Source organism: Lissotriton vulgaris, chromosome 7 (assembly GCF_964263255.1).
Source record: "Lissotriton vulgaris chromosome 7, aLisVul1.2, whole genome shotgun sequence".
Taxonomy (NCBI): domain Eukaryota; kingdom Metazoa; phylum Chordata; class Amphibia; order Caudata; family Salamandridae; genus Lissotriton; species Lissotriton vulgaris.
The window spans coordinates 769,459,143-769,473,636 of NC_141695.1; the positions used below are offsets into that span (position 1 = coordinate 769,459,143).

At 45.2% G+C, this 14,494-nt stretch overlaps 1 protein-coding gene across 1 annotated transcript in view; it reads left to right on the forward strand.

The window, feature by feature from the left end:
• The window catches only part of TTYH2 (tweety family member 2), a 384,443-nt gene that overhangs the window by 285,814 nt on the left and 84,135 nt on the right, over nt 1-14,494 (forward strand). The window contains exons 7-8 of the mRNA XM_086930996.1: nt 9,303-9,372; nt 9,874-9,929. Of these exons, the coding sequence (XP_086787122.1) occupies nt 9,303-9,372; nt 9,874-9,929 (126 nt within the window). The remainder of the gene's footprint in view (nt 1-9,302; nt 9,373-9,873; nt 9,930-14,494) is intronic.

The window sequence follows — 14,494 nt, forward strand, 5'->3', positions numbered from 1 at the left end:
ATATGTGTGTGTATATGTGTGTGTGTATATATATATGTGTGTATATGTGTGTGTATATATATATGTGTGTGTATATGTGTATATATATATATATATATGTGTGTGTATATGTATATGTATATATATATATATATATATATATATATATATCCAACAGGTTTCCCCTGCGAGGGGAAGATGGAGTCGCAGAAAGAAACAGGCTATAGGTGTTCTTGAGTGCAATTTTTCATTTAGCGTGAGCAAGACAGCGGACGCTGTCGAAACGCGTTGGTTTCTATATTGTTTAATGACCCCCGATGGATTAATGGATTAAATGAAAAATTGCACTCAAGAACGCCTATAGCCTGTTTCTTTCTGCGACTCCATCTTCCCCTCGCAGGGGAAACCTGTTGGATTTATAGTGGTCTGGCTCGACCGCAGGAGTAACGCGACCAGAATTAAGCAGCGCCTAACAGAGGAAAAGGGAGCCGCCTTGCTGTGTATATATATATATATATATATATATATATATATATATATATATATATATATATATATATTATATATATATAATTATATATAATAAAAAAAGAAACACTTTGACGCCGGATCCCGCACCTCTGCTCCTGCTCTCCTCGTTGGACTCGAGGAAAAGGAAAGACAGCCAGGGTCCCCTGACCAATCTAAATGCTGCAAGGCAGCGTTGTGATTGGTCGGGAGAGCCTGGGTGCTAACCAATCACAACGCTGTCTGAGCGTCCTGGTTCGACGCTCAGCCAAGGAATGGGGGCCTGTTCTCCATGCAGGCTGTAAAGCATAGAGACCAGAAAAATTATGCATGACTGTTTTGGGCAGCCCGAAAGAGCCGGCCAGAAAGTCATGTGCACTTAGGAGTGGGCAAACAACTTCTACCCTGCCCTGCTCCGAGAGTAGAGCAGCTCCGCCGGCCCGCAAAGCAGCATGGAAACAAGTACTGACGGAAACATAAAATGATGATAACTCAACGTTATTATCGTTTTATGTTTCCTTGACTTTGCACTGCTTAGAATCAGTGGAGCGAAGATATTTTGCCATAGCGGAGGAGCCGTCACTGGACTGTGGGTATCCACAATATGAGCATTTTGCCTAGAGATTCGATTTACATTAATGCATTGGAAAGTGTAGTAGTATTACTGTGATGCTGTTCTGGCCCAGTCCCAAATCCAGCCATCACGGGATCCCTGCTGATGGCAGTGCCCTGCTTTCCCGACTCGTTAACTCCACACTTTTGACTCACTGGCTGATAGCTCCAAAGATAGATGCGGACCGAAGGGAGTTCTGCAATCTGTCTCCGTCAGCTCTATTATCAATTGTGATATTGATTTTGTTACATGGGCCTTGGCAGGAGCAGAGCTAGTTGATGAATGAAGGAGCTGCAAGCTGGTTATATGGCTGCTCAGGAGGAATATTCACGTTGCAAGTTCCCCTTATTGGTGTACATTATTTATACCCTTCTGTGCATACTCAAATATGTGTAATGAGGAAATGTGTACCACTCTGCACACACCATCTTTGTACATACACCATCTTGCTCACCCAGAAGTCTATCTTTGTATATGCTCCACACTGCACACACTCTGAATTATAGCACTGTGCACACACTGTCCTGTACATGGTACGTTGTTGTAGCATCTCGTTTTATATGGTACATACTTCCTGTTAATAAAACTGTCAGTGTACATGTTACTGACAATTGTTGTGTATCTGCCAAAAGCTCAGGGTGCTAGACCGACCAAAGGGAGGCTCTTCACTGAGTTCTGCACCTTCATCAAAGATGGGTTTCACTTACTGTTCAAAGAATTACATATTAGCTGGTCCAGCTCACCTCACCATTCTGATATCAATAACATGGGTATCGCTAAGTTGGATAAGACACATTTATAATTAGTATTCTGAAATGGTGTTGACTCTGTCTGATGAATCATTTATTATTAATGATTGATTGGCTGTAGAGCCCTTGTTTATACAGAAGTGTAAAAAATCCAGCAATGACTTTCACCCGACAATTTTTTACTTTAGTGTGAACACGAATAATAATAGACTTTTGTCTTAAGTTGATGCCCGTGGGAAGAACCGACTGCCACAGCTCCAAGAATGTGATGGCATGTCTTGGTACTTTAGTCATGTATGGCCGGCCCTCCTGGGCCCACTGAGTCAGTTGATGCAGCACTCAAAGCATCATTGGCGGAAGCAAGGAGTATATCATTTGCAAAAAAGCTCATGCTCCTGAGTCTTGATGTGGTCCCATTTGTAACAGCGTGTACACTCCGTTCTGGTCTTGTCATAGGTCTTCCCTGGTTGTCTTTGCTCATGCACATTTGAGGGGCTATTGTAGGAGATACTGTGCTTTGAAGAGTGGACAGGATCTTACCCTTCGAAGGAAGACACTTAAAGGTCTTTGGGAAGGGGATGCCAATTGATGCTGTCAAGAAGATCATCTGCAGGAGACAGGCTGGTTTCACTAGCAGGAGAAGCCACGAATCTTCTTATATTCTATTTGTGGTATACCTAGACAATTGTTCTTTGAGTCAGGAACGTCCCCCATCGCCTTCTGGTGAGAATCACAGGCAAGAAAGGAAGTTTAAAAGTGGAAGACATACTGCAGGACATTTTTTGTTTCCGGGCCTGGGAGGACCTGGCTTGGCAGTTCGGGCTGGACTGTTCCCAAGATGAGCAGTGTCAAGACTGATTTACATCTGGCTAGGTCCTAACCGGGGTGGCGTGGATGGATTAAACCCAGATCCTGAATTAAACCCATATCTTTGTGACTCGGGGTGAATGTATGCTTTGTTCAGCATTCCATCCATCATTTGTTCTTTTTGCTCTTGAGAAGGCACTTTTTCCCCAGCCCTGCCCCCGACCTCCTCCAAAAAACAAGATAGAAGCCACATTGCATCACGACTGGCAGAAACAGCTGACAACATGATTACTTTAAGAGAACAGTTGACAGAGGCTGGAACAACTAACAAACTGCAGCTTCTACATGTTGACGTCCTGTTAGACATACAATATGGCAACCACATGTGCAGTCTTATTATGGTGCAAGTCTGACAGTCCTTTTCATCTACTGTGACAACAGACACAGGTCAAATACACACAAAACGAATTTGTATATCTGGGCAGCATATACGAACACACATGATTGCTACTTCTCTGATCTAAGACTATTTTAAAACCTATCAGACCCCCAAAAATAGACCATAATAAATACCCTTTTTCTAGGGCTGACAGTCATGATGTGGGAGCATACAATGTTTATGGCTAAATTGTTGGAGCAGTAGGACATGCACTGACATGTGGAAGTGTTTAATAAAGTAAAATACAGCAGCCAAAGAACAGTTTTATTCTTAGCTTATCCTCTGCTGAAGTGCAAGAAAACACAACTGAGCAAAAAAACACTTCATCTGGATTTTCTCGAACTTGTTCAGTAAGAGGGGAGACCGCACATCCCAATTTTCTCAAGGTCTAGATTTTTACCACGAGTTCCCCCAGTGATACATTTTGTCAAATTAAATAAATTGACAGTTTGTACTTTTGGGAATGGGCGTTGTTACTGTCAGGCAGTGACTGCAGAGTGAGGGGATGAATGATGCAACAAGTGGGGCATGAAGAAGGACGAAATCTTCTAGAGCCAGCTTATACAGTGCAAGGTTTATAGCCGTCTAGTGTCAGACTGTCAACCCGAGGCAGGTTGACACACCTTGAGGATTACCACCTTCGGGATGGAGGGAAAGCATCAATCTCCCTAGTAGCACTGCAGGATTAACAAGGGAAAGGTTCCAAGTACGCGCCAAAATTGAAAGTCACAGAAATTAGAAATCCGGCCAGGTAGCTATGAATATTTGTATTAGCCAAGTATGTAAATGGCGTTTAGGGAGCAAGAACCTTAAAATACAGTTAAGAAATGCAATGAGGAAGGTGTCCTGTTTTTGTCATCCCAGTAAAGCACAGGGTAAACACTCGACTCTCCTGTGATGATTTAGTGTGCATGTGTAGTGCTGATAATGTATGAGAATAAAAAGTGGAGACGCGTTATTCCTTCCTGTCATTTCAAGTTATCTCATGCTGTTCGGGTGCGCTAAACGCACAATTCATAGACATCTCATCCATGGCCGCCTAGCTCACACTGCTAAAAAGGACGACAGTTTGAGTTAGTTTCTGTGTCAAGTAAACATCGGCTTTAGGGGAATTAACTGGATACCACCTTATAATTCCACACTATCTGAGCAACTCAACCAAGAGTAAAGAAACTGAATGAAATGCATGATCTCAAGCGAACTAGGGAGACACGTTTTTATAAATTAATTATCATCGTCAGTAAAAACCTTCCTCTTGTTCTCAGCAGCAGCAAAAGGATTTGGAAACGGCATGCAAACAGTCCATCTTTAAAGTCACAAAGAATGCTATTAATAAGGCAGTCAAAGAGGAAACTCTTGATGTGTGTGGTTCACGTCTTGAACTATAACCTCTGGGCAATTATTTGATATGATCACTCTGAGTTATCAAGGGCAGTTCAAGTGAACCCTTAAAACAACTCGACGTCCATCCCTCAACCCCAGAGAAAGCGAGGGGGTCCTTCGGAGGCCGTGTTCAATTTTTTTTTATTTACTGACATTTATAGAGCGCGAACGAATACCCATGGGTGTCTCGGCGCTAGACTGCAGTAATGTCTCTCCTTAGAGGTGAATTCATGCGGGCTGGTATACTGTATTATTGGTTGAATAACCACGTCTTCAATCTTTTCCTAAACTGTAAGAGTGAGGGGCTGGATTTGACGTGGTGTGGCAGGGTATTCCAGATTTTGGGAGCCGCAGCTAGGAAGCGGCGGTCGCCCCATGTGACTGTTCTGCTACGTGGGACCACTAGTTGATTAAGTGAAGAGGATCGGAGCTTTCTGACTGGGTTGTAGGGTATTAATTGATCTTTTAGGAAACAAGGCCCCTGATCCTGCATTACTTTGTAGACTGTGCACATTGATTTAAACTTTATCCTGTTTTGGATAGATAGCCAGTGGTAGGTCCTCAGAGTATCCGAGATGGGTGCGAATTTAGGTTTTTTGGACGGCAGGCGTGCGGCCGCATTCTGTACCGTCTGCAGCTTTTTTGTGACTCTAGTTTGTGCATTCAGAAAGAGTCCATTACAGTAATCTAGTGAAGTTAAAACCAATGACGTGACCAGGGTCTTAGCGGCCGTGTCAGGCAGAAAAGGCAGGATTTTCCTTATCATTCTGAGTTTAAAATGGGCCGTGGACGCTACCTTATTGGCATGTGCCATAAAGTTGAGCTGGTCGTCAAAGGTAACTCCCAGATTTCTAACCTTGGAGGTAGGACAAGGTGGAGTGCCGAATGCTGATGGCCACCAAGTTGTCGGCCAGGATGGCGAGAGATTGCCGAAGATGACCACCTCGGTTTTCTCGGAATTGAGCCTCAGGCAGTTTCCTGCCATCCACTCACCGATAGCTGTCATGCCTCTTTGGAACCGTTCTGCCACCTCCTGTCCGTCACCCTTAAGGGCCAGCACCAACTGCGTGTCATCTGCGTATGAGGTTAGGCTCATCCCATGTGCTTTGATGACACTAAATCAAAACTTGGCCTCTTTACCAGGACATGGATAGACCAGGTCACATAGAAATGAAACCGACTGCACAGGAATACAGACGGGCGTAGAGACACAAGAGTCTAGAAAGCCACATATAAACACACCCCCACATACATAGAGCCATACATATTCAGAAACATTACCACTGGCACGCAGACAGCCACAAATGCATCCAGATTCACAAACATAACGCACATGTAGATAGACACACAGTGACATAGAAACCAAGCCAACCAGTATAGCTTTTTTGAGGTTAGTGCTTCTACTCGGATTTATGATTGTATGGGTGCAGTTGTGAAGATTTCTTAGTAGGAAATTATAATCACAAGTCAATGGAAGGATATGTGAACGGGTTTAGGGATGAGTGAATGCATGCTGAATTAGTGAGAGAATACAAAGTTAGATGGTAAGAACAGCTCGTTTTATGGATGAATTGATGCCCAGGTGGCCAGTGATAATAGTGGCAATCTAGAATTCTTCACTACCCTTGTTACTGCTCTCACTCATCATACACATACTCGCCCATTCATCCATTCAGAATCACAAAAACCTGGGTTTTTTTACGCAATGATCTACATAACCCCAAACATGCACACACATTTACTGATATATTTCTAGATACTTTCACTAATAAAACAACACTAATTTACTTTACCAAAACCTGTTTCTCATGTAAAGTGCACTGACCCCTTGTAGTCACAATTATAAAAGTTGCTAAATAAATGCTTCTCGATTCCTTTAATTAGGCCTTTGAATTAGGTGTGGCACTCAATTAATCACAGCTGTAATGTGGGTCCTCTGCCACTGAAAATACAGTTTAATTTTTCAATAAAATGTCTTAAACTGGGAAACTTTTTACTGAAGTTAACCTCAAAACAGTTTAAATTATTGTCACTTGAAAGCTAGTGTGTAATAAACTACACCATTCAAAATAGTAGCTATCCTCTGATGCTTGCACTGCTTTAGAAGTGATATGTTCTTCTGTCTTAAGGGTTAAAGTATAAACAGGTGTGCGAGACGATGTGATCACACTAAAGTAGTATACTAATAATTTATACTGGCGGGGGCTTTCGAAGCCCTTCTCTCCTTTTGGCATGAGCCGAACTAGTGATCAGCAGGTTACACATAGGTGTCTGCGAGGAGGCGCAAAGCACACTGCTAAAAGAAATTTGTGTAGTTCACTTTAGTTTACAAATTCCTATTCTAATGGACTATACAATTTTTTTATGAGTGGCTCTCCACCTTTCCGGGCTTCTAATTTACCGGTTCCAGCATACATACCCTCCACCCCATAAACTACACACTGATCCCCGAGAAGTCTCTGGTACTCACATTGACTACAGGGGTACAATAACTTCATGTAATTCATCATAATCGGAGTAGAAATAAGACGCCTGGAGAGAACAAGGGGCAAGCGATGAAGGGAAGGATGGGTGAAAGCAGTCACAGTGCACTTTACCTGCATTAACTTCCCTTATTCCTTCCGGTATCCAATCTTGAATTGTAACTTCTTACTTATATTGACTTGCTTCCTTTTCTCTGCAAATGCGGTTCTTTACAGTATTCACACACTGCGATGGTGATAGGCAGGGTGGGGAGTAGAAAAACCTAACAAAAGAAAACCATGCGCCCATCATAATTAAAGGTGAAGTGCGGCGGCTGTCGTGCTGATTAGAATTAAAATGTAACCTGCAGGCTCGTGCAGACAAAAAAGAAAGGCGCAGGGCCTCCCCTGAAGTGGCACCATGGAGATGAAGCGGGGTGCTGCGCTGATGAAGCGAAACACGAATGTGTGTGAAGTGCTCTGAAGAGTTTGGGAGCAGAAAGTAAAATAGAAGAAAACGGAAGCCGGTAAGTCCAGGGGCTCTACTCCAAGAGAGTGAGCAAGTTAGGAAAAGGAGGGACCAGGAAGCCAAATCGCCCACTAGCAAGCAAGGATTTTTCCAACACAGCAGACTAGACAAATCCAAAGCAATGGGAGCAGTCAGAGCCCACAAAGTACATACAACAGATTATCCTGACAGCGCATGTGCTGTCTAGGCTTGAGCTAAAAGGAAGCCAGTTGAGTGCCAAACCGTTCACTCCAGCATTTGATAGTTTTGACAGCAAGATTAGGTGGAAGAGACCCTGGAGGCAGAGGGTGGGGGGAGGGGAGTCAAAGAGGAAGAAGATGAAAGGAGAGATTAGGAAAGAGGGAATGAGGAGGGGTGGCTTGGCAGTAGAAAGCTGCCCCCCCCCCCCACCCCCCCAAGCATTTGTGCCATCCTGGCTGACTGTAGTAAGGAGTGGTAAGGATTGGTGAAATGAAATGAAAAGTGGTGAGGGAGCTATGCCTGTGGGAAGAGGTCAAGTCTGGCAGAGTGTTGGGCATGTCGATCGTTCTATGTGCAGTCACTAACATAGGGTGGTGAGGCTGGCAGGGGAGCACGCATAGGGGGATAGGGATGTGTTAATAATAATAAAACAACTTACCTGATGCAGCAGGGCACCTCTTGCGTCGCGTCACTCCTGCTGGCCTCTTCCTGGTCCCAGTAGCCCCTCAGACAGACTCCCATCCAATCCCTGTGCTGCAGAGCAGCGCAGGGATTGGCCTCGGCGGGCAGGAAAGACAAGATGCTCCGCTCAGGTCATGGAGTATGTGGGTTTTATCTAGCCCGGCTGCTGAATGCAGCCGGGCAAGAGAAACCGAAGTGCCCATCTGTGTTCTGGTCAGCCTAAGACCGCCGGCCAAACACATATGCGTACTTAGGGAGTGCACAGGCACTCCTCCTCGCCCCTCCCCTCCATGCACAAGCTGGCTCAGATCCAACAAACAAAAGATAAACAGATGCTAGAGCATTTTTTTTTTTCATTTGCTGGCTCTGCGCCAGGCAGTGGGGCGACGCTCCTCCGCCATTGCTGAGGAGCCACTGCCTATGTGCTGTATGTGAGTGACCCTGAAAATTGTTATTGCCAGGAATTGCACTTCCCATCTCAACTGATTTCTATGAACATGAGCTTTTCTTCAAACTGAGCAGGAATAAAAGTATTAAGTGCCATATGAGCATGATGAAAAGGTCAAATGTCATTCCCGGAACATGACGTTTAATTTGTCACTTAAATCAATTGCAAGGCTAGCACCCAAGCCCCTCACTCTTAACACTTCAAACAGATGACGCAGTTGTTGTCACAAGCAGCAGCCATAAAGCCAAACCTATATAAAGAAAAAACTTGGCGCCTTTTGACACCGATGAATGTTCGTTGGATCACCCATACAAGGGTTTGAATGAACCTCTTTCAGAAGAGGTTTCCAATCTCGCCACTCAGTAACAGTGTGTCCACAGTTTGGTGATATGAGACTTTTTATCAGCCCTAGAAGCTTTTGGAGTTATGTTAATACAAATGTATTTTTCACAGACCGGCTTGCTTTTGCTTACATATAAAGTCTTTTCATAATGAAACAGCCACGCAGGGCACAATTGCATTTTTATAGTGCTATATTATAATTAACAAGAAGCTTCGCAGATATTTTAATTAGCGCTGCAGATGACTCTTGTGATTGCACTCCCGAGATGGCTGTTCTTTGCTGGGTTCCTTGAGTGCAATCGAGGTGCTGCTCCAATTGCCCTGCGGCCCAATCTGTAGGGATCCAATCTTTGTTTAGTAATGTTCTTTGCTGCTGGTTAATTTTATCCTTTTATCTAACAGGGAACGAGTGATTTTTGTGTGGCTCCAGACAAATTTATCATGAACCAGACACGAGATCGACTCAGCACAGGTAATGGGATCATCTGGGTATATAAGCAAGAAAAAGGACTGTGAGGGAAACTGCACCTATTGCGCATACTCTGTGTGTAAGAGAATCTTGAAATGCTGCTGGTGCCTGTTTGGTATGTATGTGAGGGCCAGGAAGCTTGCATTGCTGCCATTGTACCTGTTGTATTTTTGAGGGAAGCTTGATCTGAGGGAGGGTAAGATGCCATTGGTGATGCTGCACAGTGCTCGCTACTGTGTGTGCATGTGCTGAATGCATTGCTGCTGCCGGTGCTTTGCCTGGTCTGTGCAGAAGACACCTGCACTGCTGCTCCCCACACTAAGCCTGGTATGCACGCAAGGGTAGTTTGCAGTGCTTCCGGCCTTGCTACACCTGATTTTGTGTGCTGGGCCCTTGAACTGATGCCACCTTTAATGTACCTGTTCTGTGTGTGAGTGAAGCTTGCACTGATGCTTACGGATAACATGATAAAGCCAACACCAATTATTTTTGTTTCTTTTACAGATGTTGTCCACTACTATCTGTATTGCAGCCAGAGCCTCGTCAACCCCTTTCACCAAGTAAGGAACGCATTTTTGGGGCAGTGGGATAAAAGAGAAGTGTTTGAGGGGGGAGGGGGCAGAGTATGGTTTCCCAGTGTACAGTGTGACATAGTTCGCTTTCATGTCTTGCATTCTGCTTTTCTCTGCACTGCTTGGACTCTTGAACCACCTGTCAACCAAGGCTGCTGTGACCAGAAGTCATAAGTTGGTTTGCATGGCACGGTGCATCAGTTGCTCTTTTTACTGTCTCCTTGGGTTGAGCAGGGAAAGGGTGATTTCTGTCTGCAGCCACTGTGCTAGCTTAGAGTGCATAGAAACGGATAACTGGCAGGAGACTCGAGAAGGATCACAGAGTGGGAGAGAAACCTAAATGGCAGAACAAACACCCAAAAGGACTGAATGGACGTGTAGTAGAAGAAACACACAAACACACAAACGGGACTGGGAAGTGCCTCAGTGAAACTGGTAAATAAGATACAAGTTGAAAGCAGAATTAAAATCGGGGGAAACATGTTAGAGATTATGAAACTGCCAGCCAAATGGAACCTTCAGCATTGCAACATAGTTACTGTAACCAGACATAAAGTATTTGCTCAGTGTTTTAAGAACATTTCTGTAAATATAATATATGTCTGGGTTGTACAAGAGAAGTCTTGGGCACACTAGAAGTCTTCATGCACACACATTCAGGATTGCCTAGAAAGCCCTCTTCAGAAGGCAATTTAAGTGACCCTGAAACAGTGTTTCAAAGTTGCAACTAATTGTCCCTTTGTTTTTGCCACAAAAATACCCATTTTGGTTCTACAGTGCCCCATAACGGTCCATTTCCCATTTTAGTGAGTTATTCCATACCTCAATGCAATATTATATTTCTTATTCTGTCTGTGGTATGCTTCTGGTATAATTTTGGAAACCCGGGCACTCTACGCAGAGCTCCTTCTGAAGGTGATACTAAAGATCCTTAAACAAAAAATCATCCTCTTGCTGAATCTGAAATTTTGTTTCCATGGTTGATTCGGCACAAACAGGCCAGCAGACTATATAATCCACTATTTTGCTTTGCGGTCTGAATGGAGGTGGGTAAGGAGAAAGTACAGATCCTTTCTCCAAATCTTTCCTACCTCCTCGCCCCACCCACCCCTGGCACTTCCTACTTCATGTTGCCTTACAGCAACAGAACCCTTCAAAGGGAAACCGTGCAGTCTGCTCAGTCATTTGAAGTTTGCTTCTTTTTTGGTTTCTTGAGTGTAAATGGGGAGCTGGCCAAGGGCTGCTCTGGAAAACGTTGGTCACTGAGTTAGTCCAAGGATTTACGTCAATATACAAAAACATGAACAGTCACTGCAAAAGACAAGTTCCACAAAATTCACAGAGTAGCAGATGAGATGGCTCTGTACGGTACGTCCTGTGCTGCATGGATTAATGTATAACAGAAAAGCCACAGATTCAAATACTAGAAAGCCTTACTCAACCTTTTCTTATTGAGGAGAGGATAAAGTGAGCAACATTAAGTTGTGCAATGACAACTGTCTTTAGTGTGTGTAGGCAACACGCTTTCTAAAGTGTTAAATAAGTATACCAGTCACATATTATCATGCACATCCTTTGCATTGGCTTTCCTTTGTAGGGCGTAGCATTGTAGTGGTCTGGTGTGGGAGTAATTTTTTTTTAACCTATTTCTTGTGCAGTAACAAAAATAACTGAATCTATTGCGCTGTAAGATCACACTTTTTTTTTGTTGAAAACCTTTATTATCAAATGCACATTACACAGCGTCTGCCTACAACCCATTCGGGCCGGCCGCTATGACAATAAACTGAGTTATCAACCACATTACGTTGCGGAAAAAGCCATAAGTCGGTTCATTACGGTGTAGTGGCATAAAACATCATATAAGGAGAACGAAGGTTCCATTTTGTAATTTTGTTGAAAGTCAAACAAACAACTGAAACACTCACATGGTGAAAACAATGTCTAGATCGTGAGGGGGGGGGGGGAAGGGGAAATCAATATCCAAGAGTGAAACCAGTTCTCCAAGGGGCAGGGAGACAGCGAAAAGGGAAGTTAAAAAGGAATGGCAGCTAGTCTAAGGGAACGTCAATTACGGGGATGAGGGAATGTTCTCAGTATAATCAAGTGGTGGGGTACAGATGTCTCCACGGTATTCGTTCCATTGTGCCCAGATCCTACCCCATTTCTTAGGACGACCCGAGCCTCATAAACTGTCTTTACCCGAAACATGCACCAATCCATGTTATCTTTCCAGGCGGTCTGTGGGAGCCCCAGAGATGCGCTATATCCCTCTTGGCAACCATGTTGCCCAGGGTGATCCAGAAGGTCTGAGCGGCCGTACAATCCGTAGGCTCCCACACATTAAGCAAGCAGCGCCTCGCCTCAGGAAGGAGGGGGACCCCAGTGACTCGCCCCATTACATCATGCACCCTAGACCAAAAAGCGGAAATAACCGGACATTCCCACAGAATATGAAGAAAGGTGCCGTTCATACCACATCCACGCCTACACAATCCATCAGTTGAGTACCCCATCCAGACCAGACGCATACCAGTCATGTAGACTCGGTGGAGGATCTTCAATTGCACAAAGCGAAGTCGAGCCGGAATAGCCACCTCCCTGGGGGAGGAAATCGCCATTTGCCAGTCTTCGTCATCCAATTCGAGGCCATCTGCTATCCAGGAGGCCCGAAGTTTCACCAGAAGATCAGCCCTGGTGTTAATGAGCTTTTTATAAATTAAAGAAATCGTACTGTCCGGTACATGGCCGTCCAGCATACGATCTTCCAGCGGGGACGACTGGGGAACTTCCGTCCCAGGGGGAAAAGCAGAGAGCAGGGCGTGACGCACCTGAAGATAACGAAAATACTCCTTGTCGTCCAGTTGATACTCTACCTTCAGGGCCTCAAAGGACTTTACTGTGCCTCTGGCCCAAACATCCTCCACCTTGCTAATACCAATCATGTCCCATCTGTCAAACCCTTTCGTCCGCCACAGGCTACCCAGCCACTCAGAGTCATACAACGGGGTCATGCGCGTCAATCTATCACTCCAACCTGTAGCCACAGTTGCATCCTTCCATGCACGCACGGCGCATTTCGTAGGTCCAGTCAGGAGTCGGAGTGGTGCCTTCGAGTATAAGGCTCTATTGAAGTTGCCGCCCGGCAACAGGAGTTTATCCATAGCGAAAGCGGGAGTGGGCCCTGGAGAATAAGTCACGTGGTTAATCGCACTTAATTGTGAGGCCCAATAATAACGCCTGATGTCCGGCAGAGCAATACCGCCATCGTACCATGGGAGCCTGAGTTTTGATAGGGAGATACGGGCTCGTCCGTCCCAAATTAACTGCCTCTGAAGGCCTTCAACCTCACGGAAATAACGGGAAGGAACAGGATCAAAAAAATTCTGTAAGGCATATAAAAACCTACGGAGGGACATCATTTTAAAAAGTGCCGCCCGTCCCAGTGGAGATAAGGGCAAGTCACGCCACCTCCGTACATCCTGCTTGAGGCGACGAAGAGGAGCATAGAGATTACGGTCATAGCGCACTGAGGAGTCCATAGAAATGAAAATACCAAATATTTAAAGCCAACATCTGCCACTTGAATCGGGAATCTACGAGGCAGCGGAGGCAGGACCCCCGCTATAACATACACACGATTTGGTCCAATTAATAACAAGCCCGGAGTTCTTCCCAAAAGAGGTGAGAACATCGAAGAGCACGTTGAGAGACTTCTGAGGTGAGGTGAAATAAAGAAAAATATCGTCAGCGTATAGCGAGACGCGATCCTCCAGGTCAGGTGTCCACTGGATCCCCTTAATCAAGGGCTCCCAGCGAAGCCACGCTGCAAGGGGTTCCAATGCCAGTGCGAAGAGAAGTGGAGAGAGCGGGCACCCCTGACGGGTGCCACGTCCCAATGTAAATGATTCAGAAACTCTGCCGTTTACTACAACTTGGGCCAACGGTTGTTCATATAGGAGCCGCACCCATGCAATAAAGCTAGGGCCAAAACCAAACTTGGAAAGGGCCGCCCATAAATATGGCCACTTAATGGTGTCCAAGGCCATCGTGGCATCCAGGGAGGCCACAACTGCAGGTTCAGTGAGAGTCTCAGCTCTCGCGAGAACGCTGTGGAGTCTACGAAGATTGAGAGCGGTATTTCGATGGGGAATAAAACCGGACTGATCCGGATGGATCAAGTCGCAGATCACTGTCAATAAACGATTAGCCAGGACCTTGGCCAGAATCTTAGGCTCGGCGTTGAGTAACGAAATGGGGCGATAAGAGGTGCATCGGTCACGAGGCTTGCCATCCTTGTAGATGACTACTATGGTAGCCAAACGCTGGTCGGAAGGAAAGAGGCCCGCCTCGAATGCATCAGCAAACATATTGCGCAGATGGGCAGCCATTTTGTCTGGTCGCAGCTTGTATAGCTCGATAGGTAAACCGTTGGGCCCCATTGCTTTGCCTGATCGCAAGGACCTAATGGCAATGGCGATCTCATCCACCGCGATTGGTGCTTCTAGAGCTAATCTATCCTCCGACACGCAGGGCAGTGCAATGTCGCGCAA